General features: G+C 39.0%; 2 protein-coding genes across 2 annotated transcripts in view; one reads left to right on the top strand and one right to left on the bottom strand.

The window, feature by feature from the left end:
• The window catches only part of LOC146665385 (plasma membrane calcium-transporting ATPase 1-like), a 34802-nt gene extending 15788 nt beyond the window's left edge, over positions 1 to 19014 (bottom strand). The window contains exons 1-14 of the mRNA XM_085411139.1: positions 18607 to 19014; positions 16243 to 16529; positions 13748 to 13945; positions 12120 to 12377; positions 11679 to 11804; positions 10894 to 11064; positions 9950 to 9976; positions 7471 to 7617; positions 6073 to 6287; positions 5530 to 5772; positions 3502 to 3743; positions 3190 to 3427; positions 2157 to 2336; positions 700 to 787 (exon numbers count right to left, since the gene is read on the bottom strand). Of these exons, the coding sequence (XP_085267265.1) occupies positions 700 to 787; positions 2157 to 2336; positions 3190 to 3427; positions 3502 to 3743; positions 5530 to 5772; positions 6073 to 6287; positions 7471 to 7617; positions 9950 to 9976; positions 10894 to 11064; positions 11679 to 11804; positions 12120 to 12377; positions 13748 to 13945; positions 16243 to 16438 (2329 nt within the window). The 5' untranslated portion in view covers positions 16439 to 16529; positions 18607 to 19014. The remainder of the gene's footprint in view (positions 1 to 699; positions 788 to 2156; positions 2337 to 3189; positions 3428 to 3501; positions 3744 to 5529; positions 5773 to 6072; positions 6288 to 7470; positions 7618 to 9949; positions 9977 to 10893; positions 11065 to 11678; positions 11805 to 12119; positions 12378 to 13747; positions 13946 to 16242; positions 16530 to 18606) is intronic.
• A 3903-nt stretch (positions 19015 to 22917) lies between these two features.
• On the top strand, positions 22918 to 25952 carry bet1l (Bet1 golgi vesicular membrane trafficking protein-like). Its single transcript, XM_085413015.1, has 4 exons — positions 22918 to 22977; positions 23644 to 23729; positions 25320 to 25376; positions 25779 to 25952. Exons 1-4 carry the CDS (start codon positions 22959 to 22961, stop codon positions 25944 to 25946), a joined length of 330 nt encoding a protein of 109 aa, XP_085269141.1. The 5' UTR covers positions 22918 to 22958; the 3' UTR covers positions 25947 to 25952.
• The last annotated feature ends 5 nt before the right edge of the window (positions 25953 to 25957 follow it).

Genomic DNA, 25957 nt, shown 5'->3' with positions numbered 1-25957 from the left:
TGAGAACGGGCTCGATTATGTAGAAAAAGTAGAATTGGGCTGAAAGATCTATCGCTTTATTACCTATTCAGGTTGTAAATCGTGTTTTTATAAAGTAACTAAGTAATTAATTACTTTTGAAAATAAGTAATCAGTAATTAGTTACTGATTACTTTTTTCAAGTAACTTGACCAACACTGGTTATAATGACTACACATTTTTGAGCATTAATAAGGTATGAGTAAATACTTTATTCATTATTTGTAAAGCATTACTCCTGATAGAATCCATTTTCAAAATTACGTTTTTAGAATGCTTAATCAATATTTCTTTGGATCTGGATGTAACTGATAAATGAAATGTTAAAAATGGGTGTTTGCTTTTCTTTTCTTTTGACTTTTAGAGGCTTGGTTACAAAACTAAATGCTTTACAAATAATGAATTCAATAATTACTAATACCTTACTAATGTTTAACAGTGCCAAAGGATCAACTTTAACATAAGCTGCCTTTCAATTTCTTTCCACATTTTCTTATATTTACTTTGTAAGGTTTAATTTCTATTGCTTTTAATATTCATATTTATGTAACTCAAAATGAACCTTCTTGTGTACAAATTTTCCTGTAAACATAAATTGTCCTTCTCTCAATGGTTCAATCTACCCCTTGTCACTAACTGTCTCCTGCCCCACCCCCCCTCTTTGATCCAGATGTGTCTAACCTTTGACCAAAGTGTGTTTGTCCGTTGGAGATGATCGAGCGAGAACTCGGAGCTTGGGCCAAATCTTATCAAGACGTTCCTGCTCAATCTGCAAAACAAAAAGAGAGAGAAGACCAAAAAAAAATCTATGTTTTAACGGCAGAATATTGATTTAAATCACTGTTTGTCCGACTAATTGTGCTGACCTTCCAACCAGATGCAGCATATGCTTCCTCACAATTTTCAAGGGGATGAGCAGATCATTGAGAGGGCCTCTACCATACCATAGAATAACTGTTGTTGTTCAGATAACTATCATTAACTGAGGCTATGTTGATCAAATCAAATTGAATTAAAGTTACAGAGGTAGGAAGTAAAAAAGTACAAATACTTTGTTACTGTAATTAAATAGAATTTTCATATATCTGTACTTCACATGAGTAGTTATTTTTTGTTGCATAAAAAGAGACGAACGAGGCAAAACTTTGTGCCATGGTCAGGGGTTAAAGTGGGCCAGTGTTTTTTTGTTTTTGGCACAACACCAGAACAACTGCAGTTGTCCTGCTACCCCTTCAAAAGAGTAGCAAGCATAAATAAATGCAGCTTCTATCAACTGTTTGTCTGTGCATTTTGTCACACAGTGCTTCTGCTGCCTTAAGGTCCAGCTGATTGTATTTCACAGGGAGAGAATGAGAGCTAACTTCACTCAGAGATGGAGAAAGAAAAGAAAGACAGGACAGAAGTGGAAGATCATAAGGTAAGGACTGCTCAGTGGCATAAAATGGAGATTTAAGATAAGATAAGATAACCTTTATTAGTCTCACACGTGGGAAATTTGTTAAATTTAAAGCTTACATATAAGTCCTCATGGGGGCAGGGATAGCTCAGTAGGTAGAGTGGTGGCCCCATGATCGGAAGGTCGGGGGTTCGATTCCCCTGAACAGCTACCCTGAGGTACCCCTGAGCAAGGTACCGTCCCTACACACTGCTCCCCGGGCGCCCAGTGCCTGCCCACTGCTTCACTGAGTGAATGGGTTAAATGCAGAGAGGGATTTTCCCCACGGGGACCAATAAAGTACACTTTCTTCTTCTCATGTTTTTAACATGTGACATCATGTTTTTCTCATACTGTGAAATGTGCAGCAAAACAAACTAATGCAGACAAACTGTGTTATTAAAGGCTTTATGAAAATACTCTGCTGTACCTTTGATTTAAAGTGAAGGACAGTGAAGAAAAGTGTGTGTGACTGGTGCTTAGTGGCAGCACTGGTTGGCTCACGAAGCATAAAAATGGAGAACAAACCAATAGACTAGTCCTTATCACATTTGTAACAGTGAGCCAGGCCATAATGGTAAGTAAATGCATAAATGCACATCTCACACAGCATTCTAATGTTTGTGTTTTTATTGTGTCACTTTTCTTATTTTCACAGTCATCTACTGATCAGTCAAATCCTCTTTCTTTATGTTTGTCTGACCTCTCCCATTTCATTGTGAATGCGTCGGTTGAACTCTTTGCCCTCCAAACACAGGAAATCATCTCCAGGATGCAAAATGCCACATTTAATGGCAATTGCACGGGCAGTATTGATATTGTCTCCAGTCACCATGCGAACAGTGATTCCAGCCCGCTGGCACTTTCTGATGGCTTCTGGAACCTATGGAGCAAAAGAAAAGAAAAAACATGCATCTAGTACGTGAGCTTGATTGGAACACTGAAAAAATAAAAGGTTCGAACAAAGAAAAATACTGACTGACTCACAGCTAGTTTTTGCAATAATCATCGTTTTACAAACAATGAAATGTTGCTGACAAAATACCGGTCCCATGGTGTCTACAGAGTTTCTGAATTATTGTAGCCAATGATCCAGTCTTTCAGACATCTGTACTTTAGCTCAGAGGTGTCAAACAATAGGACAGAATCTACCCAGCTAAGGCCCCAAACCAGACCACTGGATGGCTTTGGAAATTTTGAGGGAGGGCAGATTTGGGACTTTTAACCATATTTTCATTGGTTTTACAGTGTTTTGTTCTGATAAGGACATCCACAACAGCTATTCATATTACACCAAAGTAATTAACTAATAGATAAACAACATCAATTATAACACAGAGAAGTCCCTTTCTACTTTAGAAATTTCTATTTTTTACAGTGGGTCCTCGGGGGGGAAAGAGACATTGTATAGAAAGTGTAATTTTACATATTTATTTGTGCTGACAGATTTCCTGCATTTACTACAAAAGAATTTCTCTATCATGTAGAAAAACTGAGTTGTTCTGTTGAAATTCCACATTAAATGGGATTAATTGTGTAGTTAAATATGTTTACACTGACAGAAAGAGGAGTTTCTCTGGTTTGGCCCATTTAAGATCAAAGCTGGCCCACGATGTAAAATTACTTTGGCATCCTTGTCTTATTAAACATGCCACAATAATGTTAAAATAGACAGATCTTTGCTAATAGCCAATATTCTAAAGACTGGTTTGCCTGCTGTCTCTGTGTTGGCATACCTCAGGTCGTACTGGGTCCTCAATGCCAACTACAGCGATGCATGTGAGACCTGTTAGTATGTGGGCCTCATTGTCCCAGTCAGGCTCTCCATCAGACACAGGAAAATCTCTGTAGGCGAGGCAGATGGTCCTCAGTCCCTCAGACGCCATTGGCTCAACCACCTTTTTAACCAGATCATCTCGGTCGCGATGTTTGAAGACTTTGACATCACCACTGGCCGTCAAGATCTTACAACATCTGTAAACACAGAGATAGTCATGTGATCATCATCTTACTGTGTACGGCTGTGTGAGTACAAGCAGTAAACTTACTTCTTAAGCAGGATCTCAGAGGCACCCTTGCTGAACATTCGGTAGCTGCCATCATGGTTCTTTAGCACAGTGCTCATGGATTTTCTCACAGAGTTGAAGGTATAGACCTTAAAAAGTTTCTCCTCGGGAGTTTCGTTGCGAATGGCCTGATAGTCTCGGCGCAGGTCGAGGGTGAATCCCAGTAAGGCACATTCAGTCTTGTTTCCCACCTGGCGAGGGAGTCCACCATCCCTCTCTGGAGGCTGTGAGAAGAAACATCGGGAAGTTAAGTCTTTAATGAGAAGTCTGATGTACACAATATGACAACAGCACACATAATGAAATGATACAGCAACAATCAAAAGCTTCAATACACAACTTTCAACAACAAGGTTTTAAAGTTAATTTAAAAATAAAAGTCAGTTCATGTATAGCCTTTTTATCTTGTATATGTGCTTATGTATGACTTGTGTCTGATTTCCCTCCATGTTGTGTTCTTTGCTGTAATTTACAGCAGTAAAGGCTTTCAGATGCTGTTCATCTGCTGTAGGTGTTTTAGGGTTGACACTTTTTCTTTTGTCCTCCACTTATCCAGTTTCCTGAAAATTTTTAAGGACACACTGTGCTGAAACTAGTACTTTTGGTTAAAAATGACTAGTTCATGCCTGCCAAACTGTAAATTCAAGAGTTGTCTTGTGGCATGCTAGTCTTTAATACAGTGTCTGGTATGAGAAAACACATTTAGTTGTATTTATCTGTTGTTAAATTTGGCATTTATTGGACTTTCTAATTAAATTTTATGTTTATAACGTAACCACATGAATTTTTAATGCTAGACTGTTTTCAGTCTGAAAACTAAGCACAATTAGATATCAATAAACTTACTATTCTACGTACAAGAAAAACAGCCTGTCACTATCAATACAACTGTAGCTGCAGCTGTAAACTAGATATTTCATCCTTGACAGTCAAATAATGATCACTGTCTGAGGTTCAATTAAAATTAATTCATTTCAGTTTAATTCTGTTTTATTTATGTAAGGCACTTTATATAGTAAGGTAAAGAGCCTGCAATAATGTTTTCCAGGGTAAATAGAAGATTTTATAAATTTTTCACAAGGGTAGCTTTCTGTTGCCTTTTAGTGTACTTAGTTCTTCTGTCAAGACAGCCCTGAACATGGCAAAGGCTGAGCGCTATATCTGGTTTCCTGGGCAGAACCAGCTGGCTGCCCAATGTAAAGTCAAAGAATTTCTCCAAGGGATTAATAAAGGATAACTTAAACCTATCTGTCAGTTCACAGGCTCTCACATTCATTAGGCGACTGCTTGGGGATTCCAAACCCCAGGCTATGCTGCTGATCTTTTAAGCTTGAAATAATTGTCAGACAAATTGATGTAATTTATAGTGATACCTTTAGCAAAGAAAACAAAATGTCAGCAAAAGAAATGTACATATAATGTCTTATTTGAAAGTATAACTAACCACATCTAGGTCTCTATCACGATTCAGAATATTATACATGCACACACACACTTACACACACACACACACATATATATATATATACATGTGTGTATATATATATATATGTTCATGTCAACTCTATATATATATATATATATATATATATATATATATATATATATATATATATATATATATATATATATATATATATATATATATATATATATATATACACACACACACACACACACACGCATATGTATGTATATATATAGATAGATAGATAGATAGATAGATAGATAGATAGATAGATAGATAGATAGATAGATAGATAGATAGATAGATAGATAGATAGATAGATAGATAGATAGATAGATAGATAGATAGATAGATAGATAGATAGATAGATAGATAGATAGATAGATAGATAGATAGATAGTGTAGCTGAATCGGTTTCCTGTCTGTGTGCTATACAGTGGATCCAGGAGACAGTAATCCAATGAGTCCTGAACTGCTGTGTTAGTCAACCTGCACTGCACTCCATTCAGCTTCCTGAATGAACTGCTATTTTTGCAGCTCACCATAATCTTGGTGGTGTAGGCGCAGTTGACCCCGATGCCCAGGACAAGCAGGTCCAGGATTTTGGGAGGGATAAGGTCTGGCTCTGGCACCTTTTTGTAGTAGCGTTCCCCGATGTAGGCCTGCACCACTGTCATGCGATTCATAGTCAGTGTGCCCGTTTTATCAGAGCATATGGCAGTGGCATTGCCCATTGTCTCACAGGCATCCAGGTGGCGGACCAGGTTGTTGTCCTTCATCATTTTCTGATAAAAGACAAGAGCCATGTTACCAGTCTGTGGGTTTTATTTTGAATCAATCAAAAGAGCTCGGCTTGATCCAAGTTTGTCTGACGAGGGTTGAAATATTCCATTATTACTTTTGAAGTCCGGGTCATTACTACAATGAAAGAGGTGGACAATAAATAATTCTGTAAAAGTTGCACAAATACTGTGTGCTGCAAAAAAAGAATAGATCAAATATCTATCTGGCATGTTTCATCAGGCTAAATATGTTAGTTTTATTATAGCAAACATTTTTTAATTTCCCTTAGAAAATAAACAGACCTTGACTGAATAGGCTAGGGAGATGGTGACGGCCAGAGGGAGGCCTTCAGGTACAGCTACCACAAGCACCGTCACACCAATTATGAAGAACTTGACCAGAAATTGTATGTAGATGGGCACACACTCAGGGAGCCACACAACCCCCTGAATGCAGAATGTATCGATCAGGAAGCGAGTGATGAGGATGATGACAGTGAGAGTTGACATGAACAGACCTGAAGGCAAAGACAGGCAGCGAAGAGAACAGAGGCACAGACTTTAGTTCATCTGTAGAGTTAATTGTGACCATAACAGATTAAGTGAACAGTGAGTTAAGTTCAAATTTGTTCTGGATCTATATATCTGCGTTCATTTCCACTGAACCATCTTAAAAATGCATACAACAGCGTTCATATGTTCAGGCTTTATCAGCCCCCAGACAAATATTAAGCATCTACAAAACATTTCTTCCTCTACAGTCACTCCTATATAATCACATCCTTTATGTACAATGCAAGGGCTCCACAGGCTGTGGTCACACTCACTATGGACAAAATATAGTCCTTGTTTAAAACAAGTTGTTTTAGCTTCACAACTCCTTTGAACCTTTTTAAGTGGAAGATTTAAACAAAAACGTTCAAATTCTGTGAAAATACACTTCAGGAATACAAATGTCTTTCTCGGAAATGACACTCGCAAGTTAAAAGACTTGTAAATTGGAAATGTATAAACAGTGATTCGCATGAGGAAAGATTAACTAATTTCTGCTGGAATCTTTGGATGTGAGCCAGTGCTACTGCAAAGGTGCAGTTTTTGCATCCTTTACAAAATTAGTCAGACGTCTGCTGCAACGTAGAAAAACTTTACATCTGCTCTGAAACTCTCTTGGCAATCTAGGTTTGTTGTTACTTCTGATCTTGAATATTGGATTAAAGGAGATTTTTCAGGAATTACTTCCTTTTTTGAGATGCTTAATAAATCACATCCAACATGATCATCACATAAGTTGTTCTCATCAAAGCCATGGATTCTAGTGTTCTGTTAGAACTCTTTGTTTTGTTCCTATTGTTTGTGGTTGTTCTTCGTAATCTTAGTAGCTTCCCTTGCATGCGAGCGTTCACTGAAGGATTTTTGTACAAAAAAAGCAGCTTTGCAGCTAGTCATTTTACATATTTGCCTAACAAGTAAAAGATCCCTGGATCATCTCCAGTAAGGAGACACAGATCCGATTGGGTTGCATCCAGAAAGACATCTGGTGCAAAACTCTCCCATTTCAAACATCCAGAGCGACGTGCTGTAGCAACCCATGTCTGCCAAATATGGACATCACGTCAAAAATCAACGTTAAGTGTTTCAGAGCACAGTGATGTGTGGTCTCTAAATCTAAATTAAATCTCAATAATCACACTCTGTTTGTACCTGCTTTGCCGATCTGCACAGCCAGCTTAGTTAGCTTCCCCTGGAGGACGGATTTCTCTTTCTTTGCAATGTGTTTTTTCTTCTTCTCTGGTTCTCCCTCACCATTAAGTGGCTGCATCTCCACGGATGCTCCGTCCTTCTTCTCCCCTACAGGAAATCAAAAGAACAAACAAAAGAAATCCAAACACTTGAATGTCAAAACCGTTTTTCTCTCGTAAACTGCCCTCAGAAAACAGTGTTTATCACTAATACGCTATTAAATAAAAATTTAAAATTCCATTCAATTTTATTTTATTTACATTGTGCGAAATATCAACAATAGTCACCTTAAGGTGCTGTGTATTTTAATGCACAATAATAAAGAGAAACCCCAACAATCAAACAACCCCCTTTCAGAAAGCATATCTGCAGGTGTGTGTATATATATATGTGAGGGTGCTGATCCCATCTCGTAACAAGGTTATTAGTGGACAGGCAGGCAGCCAGCAGTAGGCAGAAGAAGAAAGCAGCTGCCAAGCTTAAGCCCAATAATCTTCTTGGGCCTAATCATAGAGTCAGGAGCACCTGCTGCTACTGCTCAGACCACAGGGCCAAACACACTACACCATGTGGGACCACAGGGAGACAGGAGGATCTGTCAGGACCATGGGAAACTCCAAAGGAACCAAGAGTCTAACTGAACTACCTATTATAAAGTATTTTTTGAGGGGTTGGATGATTGAAGTAACCTGCCCAGAAAATAGAAGCTTTTCATGTTATACTGAACACTGAGTTGCTAATTAAATGTGTTGTGCTGTTATGCAGATGATACCCCATAATAGTTATTTATGAAATAAGATGGCATAAATCAATAAATTAAACTAGAGGCAAAAAATAAAGATCAGAATTCTACTTCTGAATTCAGGGCTGAGGTTATTGTATTGGTCCATAGAAATCTTGAAATTATATCAGATACAGATACTCTTAGGCTGGACAATTCTGTATGTTGTTCCAAAAAACCCTGAAAAGCCTGTGCAGTGAGAGTACTCACAGGGATGAGAAAGAGATCATATTTCTCTCACATTAGCTTTTCCCCATTGGTTCCCTCCCACACGAAGTCTTTTAAGGTCAGGCCCAATCATGTCTCTTCTGTGGAGCCAGTTTGCGTTCAGGAGACCTTTCTACTTTTGAAATTAGGCTTCAAATTTTCCTTTCTCTTAAAACTTAGTTAAGGCTAGATGTGGTCACCATGAACCAACCCTGAAATATACCGCTGTAGGGTCAGGATGCTGGTGGACTTGATACAGTGAACATTTCTTCTCCACTGTTTTGTCCTGTCTATTTAAAGACTGCTTTTTCTCCTCTCTTTCACCTCACACCCAACTGGTTGCAGCAGATGGCTACCTCTCCCAGAGTCTTCACCTTACAATACCAAGTACCTCGAGACAACTGTTGTGAATTGGACATGATGTACATAAAACTACACATCAACAATAGATGATAATTTTCCAAAGTCTAATATTCAAATGGTAAAATGGTAAAATGGCCTGTATTTATATAGCGCTTTACTAGTCCCTAAGGACCCCAAAGCGCTTTACATATCCAGTCATCCACCCATTCACGCACACATTCACACACTGGTGATGGCAAGCTACATTGTAGCCACAGCTGCCCTGGGGCGCACTGACAGAGGTGAGGCTGCCGGACACTGGCGCCACCGGGCCCTCTGACCACCACCAGTAGGCAACGGGTGAAGTGTCTTGCCCAAGGACACAACAACCGAGACTGTCCAAGCCAGGGCTCGAACCGGCAACCTTCCGATTACAAGGCGAACTCCCAACTCTTGAGCCACGATCGCCCCGATAAAGACTGCATGTGATTTCATTCAAAGAACTGTAGGAAAGGTAACCATGATTTTCAGCCTTACCTAAACAGCCTTAAGCAACCAAAACTAAGTGGATTCTTTAACTGATAAGTTAATACGGGATAATTGGAAAATATCAGATATCTGTATTTTTGTAATATAATTTAAGACTCATGCCCTAAAATATTTCTATCCACATCATCCTGTGAAATTTAAATATGGGACAGTACTCAGACCATGACTAATGATGATTCACAGGAGCACAGACTGGGAAAGGCCTCAAGTCTTTGACCCTCATAAATGTCATTGATGTCACACATTTGACCAAGAGAACTGGGTCCAGTCAAAGAGGATGAGGAACGAGCTGGTTTCTACGTGGCTCCTCAGTTTCCATTCTCCACAGAACACAGAAGCGCACAGCAGCACCCATACTGCCAAAACATATTAACTGTTAACATTATTGCTGACACATTCGGCATGGACAGATGGAGGTATGGATGCTCTGGAGTTCACTACCACAAGAAGTCGATGATCAAACCAGAGATAGCTTTAAAAACAAATTGAAGCTCTGCTGTTTAATACAACCTTCACATCAACTCATTCACACAGACAGTGATGGCATATTTGTTTGCCTACCTTTCTTGCCTTTGTCTTCTTTTTTGCCTGTAAAGAAGAAACATTTAATAGCCGTTAGTCATGCAGCACTCCTCTTTCTCCTCCTTCACTACATTCATAAATCTTTTCTATCCTTCCTCACAAAAAATATTCTTAAATTTGAGTTTATAAACCACTAAGTCTGCTGTGGCAAATGCAGGTATTGAGTCTCCAAAATGAGCAGGTTGTGTATAAATTTCGTTGGCTGGTTTTGTTGCTAATCCCAAGGAATTGTTGCTCGGTATTCTCTTTTCAGCAGGTGAGCTGTAGTCTACATAATCCCCAATTTATACACCCACGTAGTTATTAAAGACCAAGGTGTTCTTAAATAAATTACTTAATCGATTAATCAATTAATCAAAAACCACATAATTCATTTATCACTGGCATGAATTTCATTTTCATCTTCCATTTCCACTTTATTTTTCAGGGACCATGTATGAACAGAAAAAATGAATCTTCTAAGAGAAAATATGCATTGTACCACGTTTAGCTACTAGCTAATTTCGATCTGCAGGCCATATATAAATTTTTGTGTAAATATGAGGAAGCAGCACAAATTGATGCAAATAAATTCATGGGAATGCAGGAAATTAACACTTTTTCTGTGAGAAGACCATGCATTGTTCTGCGTCTCTGCTGCTCTTATTAAAGCCATGCCTACACACATACATGACTAACCCACATACTCATACATAAAGAATGATTAATAAATTATTAAAACCTCCAAAGTCAACTGTTATCATTGTTAGGTGTTGATTGGTGTTAGCAGTTTTGCACACATAAACAAAGGAGTAGTACCTGAGCAGGAGAGGAATCTTTTGCTGTGGGTTTGAGCAATAACACTCCACATGTGGACAACATGTTTTAGATATAAGTAGAACCACACTGGCATGTCAAATAGGATTCAATTCTACTGAACTTACTTTTCTTCCCCTTTGAATCTTTCCTTTTGTGTTCCTCTTTTTTCTTGTCTTTCTTGTCCTCATTGTCACCTTCATCACCAGCACCAAGCAGGGTGAAGATTATTCCACTCTGAGAGTTCACACCCACAGCAGTGACCACCATCTTGCCAGAGCCTTCCATCACATGGGTACCTGAGAAAGTGAAAATGAAATATTTCACCAAAAAAAAAAAACCACAAGTCACGTTGTATCTCGCTTAACAGAGTTGAGCATGGTATTTTGTAAAAAAAGGAATGCTCTTCACATCTTTAAAATTAAGTGCATTTTTTAATGGCCTACGTGTCTAGATGGAGAGAGAAGATGATTTTATTAGCCAACTGGTACCCCATTATATAGCTCAATTGACTAGTAATCAACAATTAGACTGCATTTGAAATGTTATATCCATCAGCCTCTGTGGGCATATGAAGCCCAGTATGTACCACAGAGAATTCTGGTCTAGTTCGTTTGCTTTCAAATTGTAGTTTTTATTCACTATAAGGACTAAAATAATAATAATAATAATAATAATAATAATATTAATAATAATAATAATAATAATAATAATAATAATAGTTTGTTATATGTATTGGATTGAGGCTGTAAGAACAGATTTGATGTTCCCAATTTAGGTGAGAAAACGAGAGAGGGTAGTCAGAATTAAAATCATCTGGAAAATCATCAGCCGTAATCGTCTCCAACAATGACAGCACAGGTCACAATGGTCTTGGCTGTAATTTAATGTGAAATAGTGTAGAGTGATGCACCTGACAGCAGCATGGGGTCTTTGTCAAGGTTCTTCTTGACATGATCTGACTCTCCGGTTAGAGAACTCTCATCAATCTTCAGATCGTTGCCCTGAATCAGGACACCGTCTGCAGGGAGGAGGTCACCTGGAACACAAACACTCAGGTCATTATGTTACATCACTGTTATGTCATCTGCTTGCCACATGCAGTCATACAATGGTTAGTTATTATTTGAAAATAACCATTTAAAAAAACTAATAACGCTGTTGTTGGGTTTAAACCTTCGACCATCACAAAGACAACATGGGGATATTGTGTAGAAGGATACAATCATTTTTATATTTGACTGCAGAAGTCAAGATTTAATAGTATCAGCTGTTTATTTGTTAGTAATACCAAACTAAATGTCACCAAATGTTAGTAAAGTGAATTATTACACACATGATTTTGCTTCCTCACCATATTTGACTTGTGCAATGTCACCAACCACAATCTCAGACACTTTGATCTGGATCACCTGCCCCCCTCGAACCACCGTGAACTTCTGCTCCTGCTCGATGCGGTTCTGGAGGCCACGGAACTGCTTCTCTTTGCTCCAGTCATTGAAGGCCGTCACGAGCACCACACACACCACAGACAAGAGGATGGCAGCGCCTTCGATCCATCCAGCCTCTGCCTCGCTCTCATCATCCCCGCCGCCAGCTGCACTCCCACAGTCTAAACAGAGACACATCAGCTAGAACTTTTATGAACATTTTTCAGTTTCAGTCTTACATGACCTTCTGTCTGTTAACAGTGCCTCACATGCCAGTTTCAAACACAAGTTGACGTTTACTCAACTGTTGGGTGCACCATGGTGAAATCGCAGAGTGCACAGTGAAAGTAGCCATAACAGAAATGCCAGGAAGGACCAGCACTTAACATTGTCTGGAGATGCATCGTAGGATGGACTTGTCAGGAGCTTTCAGGGTTTTATTAGAACTGAAGCTCAGAGCTAGTTTGGAGAAGCTGCAGCTTGTTAGATGAAGTTGATGTTAATTATTACAGCATTATTATTATTATTATAATTACAGTGACAATGACAGATGAACCAGGTATATCATTTGAAATGCATATGTGTGTTTGTCCCTCTGCACAATAAAGTCAAGCTGAGCTTTCATATACAATACAGGACATTTTATTAGGTATATCCACTGAACTGCTGATTAACGCAAATATTTAACCAAGCAGATTGGCAACAGCTCAATGACTTTAGCTGGATCTACTGTGATTTTCCCACACAACCATTTCTAGGGCTCACATAGAATGGAGAAAATTTCCAGACTCCTTAAAGCTGATAAAAAGGAAACAGTAACTCAAATAACTACCAAGGTACAACCAAAGGTATGCAGAGGAGCATCTGTTAATGCACAACACATTGAACCCTGAAGCAGATGTGCTACAGCTGCAGAAGATAATACAGCTGGGACTATATGTGCATACGCTCATCAAAGGTGGTCAAATAAAGACTGTAAAAAATATTTCCTGATCTAATGAGTCTCAGTTCCCGGTGAGACGTTCTGACGGTAGGGTCAGACTTTGCATAAATAATAGAAAAGGTATGTAATGGTGTGGGGGATATTTTCTTGGTACACTTTGGCACAAACAGAGTATCATTTAAAGCCCACAGCCTTCCTGAGACTCGCTGCTGATAATCTCCATCCCTTTATGCCCATTGTGTAGCCAACATCTGATAGCTGCTTCCAGCAGAGTAAAGAAGCATTTCACAACTCTGGGGAAAATGTGTGATGCCATCATGTCAATATAGACTGAAATCTTTGAGAATTGTTTCCAGGACCTTGTTGAATCTACTTCATGACAAATTACAGCCAAAATGGGAACTGGCCTAACACCAGTACCAGGAAGACTACTTTGCTGAAATGTTGGTGTGGAAACCAGTTCACCTTCATACAAGCTCATTACACTGATCACATGATGGACTCTAACTTTTCTAATGATCAGATATTGACCCGTCACAGCTCTACTACTAAAAATGTTGAGGCATACTCATAGACTAGTTTGCTTTTCAAGTAACGAAAACTACTCACTCTGTCTCTCAGCATCTGGTGGATGATAGAAAGAAAGGCCTAGTGAAATGATGGCTGCCACCTCCAGGATGATGAGTGTGACATCTTGCAGGGCTTCCCACACTAACTGCAAAAAGGTTTTTGGCTTCTTTGGAGGGATGATGTTAAGTCCAAACACCTCTTTCCTTCTGTCGATATCTTCCGATTTTCCATCTAAGCCTGCAGTAGGAGACACAAAGATAAAATGACTCCATATTCGTTCAGCTGAACATGGATCACACCTTCAACCTGACATGTATTTAGAACTAATTGATCTGTTTGCTGTCTGTTTTACGAGGGGTGAAACACAACTGTTAGTTCACAGTGTATTACTTGTTCAAATGTGTCATCAATATCACATTTTCAGATTGATCTTTTAAATGCACGCTCAAGATGAATTTGATCTAGGTAGCCAAAGATGTAATAAGGCAACACTGTGGCCTATGATGTGCTCGATGAGAATGCATTCAAAAATCAAATAAAAATAAAAAAACAACCGATGAAATATACAGTGATGGTATTGCCTTGATGTCTTAAGAAAGTATCATAAACTGATACAGATTTGCATCTCCCTCTGGATCCAGAGCCTCAGCTAATGTATGTCGTGGAAGGAAATTTTCTTCCTTGGAGAAGCTATAGTCTCAGATGGCTCTTGTTCTAAATGTAACACATCGGTTATCACACTTGGTGTTTGTGTCTCTTCAGTAATATTATGTTGTGCGGGAGCAAAGAGCAGAGCGGTTTCCCCTCTGTGGAGTAGAACAACATGTCAGGACACACTCCGATCCCCTAAGAGACACTGCAGCTGCTGCGTGGCTGCAGCTGGCTCCGTCAGTTGTAACTGGTTTTTAACCCAACATTTCTCTTCATGTTGTCTGAAAATGAAACACAGTGAGCAGAGTGCTGTGCATTCTCCGAATGTTTAGGTAAGTGGGATTACACTAAGAGTTTATGTCATCTGTCCCCAGCTGTCAATACAAAGAGAAATAAAGCAGCGGAATGGATTTTCCAGTCAATTCAACCTGCTGCTGACATTTTACTCTCAGCAGGAGTCGAAGCACTGAAAGTGTTTACCGAGCGCGTGGAAGACGGACAGACTGAATGAATTAATAATGGGGGGGAAATGTCAAAGGGCAGACGTATGAGACAAGCTCAGCAAAGACAAACCTAATGCGTTGTCTGTAGGTCACTATAAGACACCCTGTGTGGGTCAGTATTCAGATAAAGTTTAATAGGAAACCTTAAGTTAAAGTCCAACTTAGGCACAAAAAAGCAAAAGAAGCAGAGGCATTATAAACAAGAAACGCTGACTTGAGAGAAAGCTCCAGAGGAGACAAGCTTCTCATTTCAGAACAAAGTCAGCAAATATTTTGAGTAAATGAGCAGATTTGACTTGTGGGTGCTTTAAGAAAAGGAAAATAAAAGTGAAAGATAAAACTACTAAACACACCTGAACACTAACTAACTGGTAAAAGTGGACTGGCAAGGAGTGTGATTTTTCCAGTGAACAGTCTAATATACTTGTTCACAGAAGAAAGAAATTTCACGATTACATTAAGAAGAAAAAACACACATGTAAAATAGATTGTTGACATCCGATCCACAAATAAATAATTTGAGCTACCCTCACTGTGAGCAAGTAAACCAATCCCTGTTTAAGACACACTGTTATTTCCTCTTCTTCTTCTTGATGAGCCACATGTTTGATTTGGCAGAGATTTATTGCCAGATGCCCTTCCAGAGACATTTCTCCCCATTTGTCCGAGCTACACTGGAGTTGCCCTCACCTCCAACAACATACATTTATGGTTGGTTTACACAACTTGTGTATGTTTGTGTATGCATGTGTAGCTGTATATATCCACATGTGCTTGAGAGTCACCATCTACCAGGACCAAATTCCTTGTATGTGTCCGTGCATATACATGGCCAATAAACGTGATTCTGATTCTGATCTTTACAGCTACAGAAAAAATAGAAGAAAAAAACACTTTTATCCCCACTGCAACGAATCCTCTACTTGAATATTTTTGAACACAATGTGCTTTTCTCTGCCCAGAAACTGACAGAGAGCAGAGCAACAGGAGCTGCAGGTCACAGATGACTTTGACCATCACACAGTCAACAGTCCCTGAAGACTAATGAACCTAGTATGTCCTCTGCTGTTTTAATGATGCCCACGCCGGGAGGGGAGGTCAGTGAGTCAGTAGTGAAGAGTTCTAAATTTATTCAAAATCATAACTTTGAGGTGTATGCAGAAGTTTGCACACCCTGTGCTTGCTTCACATTTAATGCACTGTTACTTTCCTTAAATGATTTTTTAAAAATGAAGCAAACTGAGTAGCCTGTGCAAATGTTTGAGCTCTTAATTTAATCTGAAGTTTAATCTTAGATTCACATCTGTGATACTGTGACGCTGCAACTAGGAGTCAGTTTTGTAGGGACACAAAGGAAATACAATTTCTGAACATATTTACCATCGACAGGTGACGTCCTCAGCCGGGCGCACAGTCCATTAACTTCACTATAAGATTCCTGGATTCTAGCAACTGCCTCCTCTCCTCTAAGTTCCATGAGGGAGCGCAGCTCCTGGACTGAGCAGCTGAACTCTGCATCGTGGTTGGCCTCGCCACGTCGGACATATTTGGACCCACTAAAAGAGTTGTTGGTCATTTTTCCTTTCTTGGGGACTCAGCAGAGGCCTTCTCAAATAGACTCAGTGGTAGGCCTGAGGTACCGATGTAGCCTGACAGGGACTCTGTGACTGTTGAGAGAAAGATAAGTCCTGATAACATCAGGATATACGCTGTACTGCAGAAAGAATAATACACTTATTACCACAAAAAAGATGGGATTGGACAGGACGGTGACATCTCTGGTATGATTTCTTGGAAAGTAAAGGTTTGCACATTCTACACATTGCATATGATGAATTTTAATTCGTATACTTCTTATGATTCTACATCTTCAGATTTGTTTTTTTTATAAATAAATAATGTCAAAAAAAGTACTTTTTGCAATCCCAAGCAGTTCATTTCAAAATATCATCATTGTCATCATGCAATACAAGTTTTACTTCACTTCATTTCAGCTACCTCAAGGTATTTTAAAAGATAGAAACTCTACAAAATCAGGGTGGAACTTCCAACAATCAGATGAGCAGCCTCCAGTGCAGGGGTGCCCAATCCCGGTCCTCGAGAGCTACCATCCTGCAGCTTTTAGATGCATCCCTACTCCAACACAGCTGAATCAAATGGTTTGATTACCTCTTCAGCATGCCATCGTGTTTGGCAAAGGCCTGATAACAAGCCATTCATTTGATTCAGCTGTGTTGGAGTAGGGATGCATCTAAAAGCTGCAGGATAATAGCTCTCGAGGACTGGGATTGGGCACCCCTGCTCCAGTGGATAAGGTTCAAGTAGGGGAAGCCATTTATCATGACTGATTTGTGTGAGGGGAAAGGAGGGCATAGACAAACTATGAGAAAAAACACATACAAAACACAGAAGAGCAGAAAAGTTAATGGCATCTAGTAGTAGCATGCAAGTACATAAGGAATGCTCAGTGCACAATGGGAAGTCCTCCAGCAGCCTACAACAGCATAACTGAGGGTCCTGGTAGCTGAAAACTCTCTCTGTGCTACTTTTAGATACTCTTAGAACCACAAGCCTGCAGTCTGAAAGCAAAGTGTTCTGTTGGTATACTATGATGCCAAATATAATGATAGTTGAAATTGATTTGAAATTCAGCCCTGGATTTATTAGGGGGCTGTGAAGGAGACAATATGGCAATATAGTCTGTGTTTGTAGTCCCTGTTAGTGCTCTCACTGAAACTTTTTGGATCACCTGAAAAGAATTTCATTCATTTAACATAAATATCTGCAACCACTAAAGCTGCTGTACCTGATCAGCCATTCATGGAAAGGCTCTTTCCAATGTTTTGTAATTTATAAAGAAAAAGGCAAGGACATGAAAACTAGTGGGCAACAACACGATGGACAATAGTATGAAAACAGTATTATAAGCTTCTTCACAATTAAAATCTCATTACAATCCAGTATTTACTCAACCGCATGCTTACGAGATTGTCTTAAGTCCTTTACATTAGAAACCAGCACCATGAGACACAAATCAGCCAAGCAGGACCCAGTAGAGCTCATTTTATTTCAATCAAGCACAATGTTCTCCCCTCAATGGTTAACAGGAGCTCAGACTGAATATGTAACAGTGTATGGAGTAGAGATTTGTCCCTGCTCCTATGTGAACTGAAACCCTTTATATTTGTGCCTCACAGGTTGTGACCTCTGTGCCTTTAGCTGTAATCTGTGTCAATCAGTCAGCCTGGGCTTAATCTGAGAGAGGGAGAAACAGCCTATCTGTTTAAGGCTGAGGCAGAGGAAGAAAAGAGCTACTGAGAGAAGAGCAGGATGGACAGAAGTCAAAATAGTCATTGAAGTTTTGCTGCTCACTGTACCTTAGTATGGCTTTACTACGAATTCTAACCAACAATTAAGAACCACAAATGGTTTCATGCTGTAAAATATAAACCTAAGTGCAGCTGTAAATGTTCACATTAGAAGCTGAAAAGGATGATCTAGAATTGGATATTGGAGGAAATCTCAAATTATCTATTATTAATTAACTAACCATCAGAACAGCAAAACAAAGTAAAACTGCATAAGTAATGAATAAATTCCACGGGAAGTCATCCACACAAATACAAAAAAACAGAAACACATCCAGGTTTCATGACAAAAACACAACTTGAAGCCATTTCTAATAATAAAAAAACAACAACAATCCATTACTGTAGCACTGAGAAGAAGAAAAGCTTTACTTACAGAAACTTCCCCCATCACCTCCTGTTAGCAGCAGCAGGTATTAGTGGTGGTCCGATTACTGTGAGCAGCGACACACTCACAGCTCCAGAAACAGCCCATAACCCGGAGACAGCTCCTCAGCGGGCAGTCTGCAGAACAGCACCAAGACCCCAGTTTACTACCCAAACTGGTCCTTTTTCAGCGTGACCTTCAGCAAGCTCGCAGTTTCAAACAGCTCTCTTTATCAGAGGAAAAAACAGGAGCTGGCTGAATGATTATCTGAGGAAAGCCTCGCTTAATCTAATTAGACAATCTGTGGCTTCACTGAGTGCCAGAGAGACCGCTGCTGCAGCTCCTCCTGCTGAGAGCGACATGCCAAGTCCACACACGAACTACGTCTACACCTGCTGCATCCTCTGACTGAAAGGCACACAGTAGGCGTACACTCACCAGGTCAACACACACACCCCATCTAAACCTGCTGCTGCTGTGCTTCATACTTCAGAAAGGGTGCGCATTGAGTCCACATATAGCACTGAGACTCCTCCTGCTGAGATGAACCAATTAGATCTAAACAGACCAAACTGTGAAGGTGAATGCAAGTGGTCGGACGTTACAGCCTGACAACCAACTGCAGCCCCAAAGGAAAGTAGTTCAGTACATAACCATCAGCACGACTTCTCATGGAGAATTCCATGAAACAGTCCAACTGTTTGCTCTACTGTGGTCTTTTCACTTTGTTACACACACTTCATCACCCTGAGCAGCAATGATGCATGATGACGTCATGTGACACACGCGCACACACACGGATTACAGTACACAATGACATAGAAGGATTAACTGAGTGTGCACACACACACACACACACACACACACACACACACACACACACACACACACACACACACACACAGGATAATATCACTCTTTCGTATTTACGTTCTAGTATTTTTGTTTTGATCTAACATGATCTTTGACCCCAGACTCTAAAGAGGTCTACACAGCAGTAGTTTAAGGATTGGCTCGACAGATCAGTGATGGACTACTAAGACCAAAGCTCTGGATTCACTGCTTAACAAAAACCAAAGTTGATCAAAATGTTTCTATATTCTCTGCATACAACCATGACGAGCCATGAAAGGAAAAACAAACAGAACACAACACACAGAAAAGAAATCAAAGACTACTTTGACAAAGGCAAAACCAGGGCTGTGCAGAAGGTACAGGCCAGAAGTTTACCCATCATGAGCAAACCCCCAAATTTTGGTAATTTGGGGGTTTTAATTATTTCTTTGAACTTCTTTTTTTTCTTCTTTTTTTGAGTTTTTTTGGGGGGAAGGAAGCATATATCTTTGAGGGATTTAAAAGGGAAGAACTGAATGTACAAGTATGAGGTGAAGCTAAAGAATTTGGAGGTAGTCTTCCCACTTCATTATTTCATCCACTGTGAAATGTACCACTACCACAGGAAGCTTGGAAAAAAAAGTCAGAGCATAATTTACTCCTTTACTCCTCTGACCTCTTGTACCTTAGTCAGATAGCTCACCATTGTCTTGTCTGACCATAAAACTATTCTCTAGAACTCCGTCTTTTGAAATATTTGAGTATATTTATACATTTGAGCCTGTATGTATACCATGTGTGGACTATAGAAAATCCCAAATAAATGTGAAATTGTACCGTCAGTTTCTGATGTGTGATGTATGCTATGTCATTAAAGATGTATGCTGTACAATCAATCCATCCTGGAAAAAGAGGCAGTCAGAGAAATCACAAAGGCCTGTGACTCTAATGCCCATGATGAGGTATGTAAACATCTGAAAGATCTGAAATAAACAACAATCAGACTGAAAGAAGGCAAAACCCAGAGAATAAACACCAAAAAACCAACTGTTATAAGACAGGAACAAAACATGAGGCAAGAAGAATCCTACATGATACAGAGACAGTAGAAACCCTAAAAAGACTGGAACAATAATGTGAAAAACAAAAATGCAATGATACCACAAAAAGTTAAAGGTACTAAAACAACACTAAAAATCAAAACCAGAAGCAAAAAATCATTGTAACAATCAACATGACAATTTGGGGACACTGTTTAATAAAATTTGACTGAAATTCTATCACAAAGTTTTTATGCCCTGGTGACTGTTGAAACGAAAGTTAATTTAGATAAAGCCCAAATATTGTTTTGTCACTTGTGTTTTTGTTGCTACAAACATAAAGCAAAATGTCATTTGAATACTTTTTTTTATTAAATCTCCTTTAATAATATTTTCAAAGTTATGCTAGTCAAGCTAATTGCTAAAACAATTATAACTAAGATTTATGTAGACCACTGGGTGGTTTAGAGCTTTTTGGGTGGCGTTCAAGAATGCCTATATTTCATTTTAGCAGATCTAAAAATAACATTTCAGAAATTCCCACAGCCCATCCAACCAGGAAGGTGACTTGAAACACTCACCATGAAAAAGGGAGGGGGGGAGGGGGCACTGTGGAATCAGAGCAATAACTTTGAGTGGGAAAAGCCTTTTAAAACCTTACTTTGGGGCAGGGTCACATTTTTTCTATTCGTATCGAAATTGATTACTGAAAATAAATATGACAGTGCATCCAGTAGTCTTAACATGAGTCATAAGAGGCTACTGAAAGAGGAAACCTTGCCCTAAACAACTGATGAGCCTAGCATGATTGACCTGGAAGCAACATCCCAAAGATGTTCTATCTTTGAGGTCAGGACTCTGTTCAGGCCAGGCAAGTGCTCCCAAATCAGATTCTGTCATCCATGCCTTTGTGGACCTTGCTTTGTGCACTAGTGTGCATTCATGTTTGAACAGAAACGGGGCGTACAGGCCGTACAGTAAAGACTTGACAGCTATTTAACACTTCAATACAATTTTTAAAGCTTTGCCTGTCCTTCAAGCAAACTGGAGAGCTATTCCTGAAGACTACTTAAAGAAATTACAAGAAAGCTTGCCTAAGAGAGTGGCTGTGTTGAAGAATGGCTATCTCTACAGTTTCCCAAAGTGACACCATCAGTGCTTTTATTTTGTTAAACTGACAGTATACAGCTCATAATTGTGAATAATAAATTAAATATTTATAAATTTTCACATTTAGATAAACTACAATCACGTAATTTGGGGTATTTTGCATGGATTGCACCATAAAACTGTTAAAATACATTAATAATTTTCTTTGTTTAGATGTAGTTTTTATCATGTTTATATTACAAACATCTACGTTTTGTAAATTGAAAACAGGTTTTTTGTTTGTTTGTTTGTTTGTTTGTTTTTAAATTGAAAACAGGTACTGTGAGACACAAGTAGTAAAGTAACTACCCTAAGCAGGACAGAAAGAGCGACCTCTTGTGGATAAAACAGACACTTCTGCAGATTTTAAACAGCCACATGAGGAGGGCCCTGCTTATATTATCGGAGCTACTGAGACCCTATCGTTGCAGATCACCTGATCAAAGTCTGCTAAATGTCCCACGCTTTTACTTTAAAATCAGAATCAGAGACGATCACGTTTTTGAGGCAATAGTGCCCAAACTTTGTAATAACCTTCAGCATAATGGTCACATTTTACCTGATCAGCTGAATCCGTAATTTGTTTTAAACAACTGCCGAAAACATTTTTTATATATATTTTAGTGTTCTCATAATGATTTCCCCATCCGACAGTCTCGGTCGTTGTGTCCTTGGGCAAGACACTTCACCCGTTGTCTACTGGTGGTGGTCAGAGGGCCCGGTGGCCCCGGTGGCAACAGTGTCCGGCAGCCTCTCCTCTGTCAGTGCGCCCCAGGACAGCTGTGGCTACAATGTAGCTTGCCATCACCAGTGTGTGAATGGGTGGATGACTGAATGTAGTGTAAAGCGCTTTGGGGTCCTTAGGGACTAAGTAAAGCGCTATACAAATACAGGCCATTTACCATTATTCGACCTTAGTTTGCATCTATTTGTGTGTAAGTTAAGTATGTATGTTAGAATGGACGTCTGACCGGATGGCTATTAATGAGTCTGTATGATAGGACTGTATTCTTTAAAAAGTGATACACAAATAAAGGTATTATTGTTGATGTTATTGTTGTTGTTTGTTTTTCCACTCTTCATTTATTCCCCTTTTTGTGTGGTATATGCTTAAAGTCTTTGTTAAGGCATCAGTACTCAGCTAGTGTAATGCATAAACACAAAGAAGGCGAGAACTATTTTGGAGTCTTCTGTCGTCATTGAAGCGGTAATACTAACGACACCTTAACGTTGTCGAAAAAAAACCCAAAAAACCTTAACGTAGTCGACGAAGAAGAAAGGCAGTCACGTGTCCGCCACGTGAACAGCTGATTGTGACGTCATTCAGCAACAAGCAACATGGCGGAGTGGAACAGAGGTAAATGTTTTGACACGTATTCACTTCCAAATATTCAGTTGTGTGTTATTTGTGTCAGCTTAGAGATGATGTTACAGCTGGGTGGTACATTTTAAAATGTTATTTTTAAGTATCATTTGCTCGTATAACACCCAAATCTCAAGAGCTAAACTAACTAGCTCTGACATACTTAAATATTAGCAAAAAGCAAGGCTACCTTGTAAGTTTCATATCAATTGCTATCGCCCTCTAAAGAAGCATCTGCCTCTCTGAAGGGTGATAAAAAGTGATATTATTATTATTATTAGTAGTAGTAGTAGTATCTTATTAGTTTCCCAAATATGGGATAAGTAATACTCCTCGGCAGTGTTGTAAGTTTACTTCACGTCGTTATTCCGTGCTTAGCTTAAAGGGTTGGATTTATAAAGAACATCCCTTCAGCAGAGACTCTGCTCCACACTCAGATCATGCTGATATCAAAATCATTGATGAAAACGTGTTGTTTCCTGTTGATTTAAACCGAAAATTAGAAACATTACCTATTCTTTAAGAAGTTATGTGTTCAGAACTATGTGCTTGGCAAAATCTTATGAGGTCTATCTGCGGTTTTCAACAGAAACATAACAATTCAAGGAACATTCAGATCTTGTGTGTCATATCTAATCCACGATGTTTGTGCTTGTCCAGGCCATGGCTCTGTGGATGATGTGCTCGATGCTGAAAACAAACGGCTGGCAGAGAACCTGGCCAACAAAGTGTCCAGACTGAAATCTGTGGGTAACAACCAACAACCGTCCCCTTCAGCGACCAGTCTGATTAATAAATCAGCTGGTCTGTAGTTACTAGGTTACTGCTGTCAAATGTACTTAGTTTTAATTATAAGTAAAGCTGTCAGTTCCCAGAATCAGAATTATTAATTATGCCAAACACAGCCAGTTTTGTTATTTAATGTACTGATACATGGCTTATTGCTTGTAAGAATTTCAGGTGTAGAATAGAATAGAATAATCCTTTAATTGTCCCACAAGGGGAAATTTGGTTGTATCAGCAGCAAAAAACATACATATACAAAAAGAACAGGACGCCGAACAGAAAACACAATATTTACATATTTACATCATGGACAATAGTTACCAGAGCAGAGTACAGTACAGTTGTTAAAATTAGCATACAGATAGTGTGCAAACAGAGCAGGATACTGAAAGATGTTTAAATAGTTAAGAATATTTAGAATAATTAGAAAAGTGCAGATTGTGTATTGTACCTGTGCATTAAAAAGTAGATATGTAACTTACAGTAAGTTAGTGTATATATTAGCTGAGAAAAAGTGATGTGCCGTTATAACAGTAGAAGTTGTTGCAGCAAATGCATTACACAGCAAATGTGTAACCAAATGCATCACTGGTGTAATGGTTGTCTTTTATTAATAAATGTACAGCATTGTGAAAATTTGAAAATTGTACAACCAGTGCCTCCAGTGTAAGATGGGACACCATCAGGCACTTCTACATAGTTACATGATATTAAGATTTTCTCACACCAAGCTTCAGGCTCTTCCTGGTTCAGAACAATCCTCTGGGCATTTACTGTACACTAATGAAAACAACTTGTTTACATAGAGTCAAGACAATTAGTCTGCCTACTATACTGACAAGACATCTATAAAGATTACTGTTATTTTTTAGACTGATTCAAAATTTCTGTTATGCTTAAATAAATGACTCATAATTGGTTTAAATCTTGTAGAAATTGTCCCCGATTCAAACCTCTTTGGGGATCCAGAAAATATTTTATGCATGTTCACAGACTTTGACAAATGAGTCGTGTCTGTTTTTAGCAAAGAGTTGTGTTTTAAATCCCTACAACGTCCTGTTTAGTTGGACATCTTCCAATCTGCGCTAAGCTGGTTAGGTACTCAGTGACAGAGCAACAGCCTAAAAGGATAAAGGGTAACCAAGAAGATGTTTGCTTTCCTGTTCTACATTTTCCTCTGCTGTGCCATTCGCTTTTCAGAATCTGCTCTCATGTTCTTTCTTCTGCCTGTAGTCTAACCCTGAGATGATTTAAAACTTCACTTGTTACAAGTGATTGCTTATTAGTACATTTTTGCATGAGATTTCACATTTTAGGACATGATAAAAATAATCTAAAATAAAAAGTAATAGTCCTTACAGGTTTCAAAATGGTTTAAATTCAACCTCAGGTGAGCAAGAACATATGTCATAGGAATTAAGAGAGTAAGTAGCACCCGGGTGAAAGTGAAAGTGGCCTCCATAAAAGTAAACGTTTTGACAGTTTGCTGGTCTGCCACAGTCAGACTTCTACAAATAACTTGATCATCTTCTTGTCTCTGTATCTCGCAGTTGGCTTACGACATCGACAGAGAAGTGGACGATCAGAATGAGTACCTGGATGGCATGGTGAGCGTTTCCTGCCTTAAACACAAATATAGTTAAGCTTTTAGTAAAAAAGAACTGACATTTTAATTTCTCCCATTTGTCTATAATGAGAATATTGTTTTAAATATTCACTGAGTTTCACCCTGTTGTATTTTCACGATGGCTCCTCTGAACTGTTTAGTGAATTGTTCAATCTACAGGTTTCACTGGGACCTAACATTCAGGAAACATTTTTATAAAGTCCCAGTATAAAAAATTAGCACTGTGTTGATTGTCAGAATCTGTGTGGATTGATTCATTTGGTAAACAGAGTGCACATTATATAAGTACAAATCAATACTATCTCAAATATAGGCTGTTTTATTTTTTCTCTTAGGTCAATTTATTGTGAATTATTAAAGAATTATCTCCTCTTTCTTTTAGGACTCAAACTTCATGAGTGCGACAGGCCTGCTCACTGGCAGTGTGAAACGTTTCTCCACCATGGTCCGATCAGGACGAGACAACCGCCGTATCCTGTGTTACGTCTCCATGGGGATGGTCCTGGTCTTCCTTGTTCTTTACTACCTGGTGTCCAGGATCCACCAATAACTGGGAAAACA

The sequence above is a fragment of the Rhamphochromis longiceps genome, linkage group LG7, assembly GCF_057381845.1.
Source record: "Rhamphochromis longiceps isolate RC_006_pf linkage group LG7, R_longiceps_female_GT1.1, whole genome shotgun sequence".
NCBI classification, from domain to species: domain Eukaryota; kingdom Metazoa; phylum Chordata; class Actinopteri; order Cichliformes; family Cichlidae; genus Rhamphochromis; species Rhamphochromis longiceps.
The sequence above is the reverse complement of the archived record's forward strand: the minus strand, read 5'-3'. Positions and strand labels throughout refer to the sequence as shown.

What these genes read in the sequence shown, in the direction of transcription:
- bet1l (XM_085413015.1), top strand. An exon ending in AAGTGTCCAGACTGAAATCT is followed by an intron (nt 23,730 to 25,319) that starts GTGGGTAACAAC and finishes TGTATCTCGCAG; the next exon opens with TTGGCTTACGACATCGACAG. An exon ending in ATGAGTACCTGGATGGCATG is followed by an intron (nt 25,377 to 25,778) that starts GTGAGCGTTTCC and finishes TCTTTCTTTTAG; the next exon opens with GACTCAAACTTCATGAGTGC.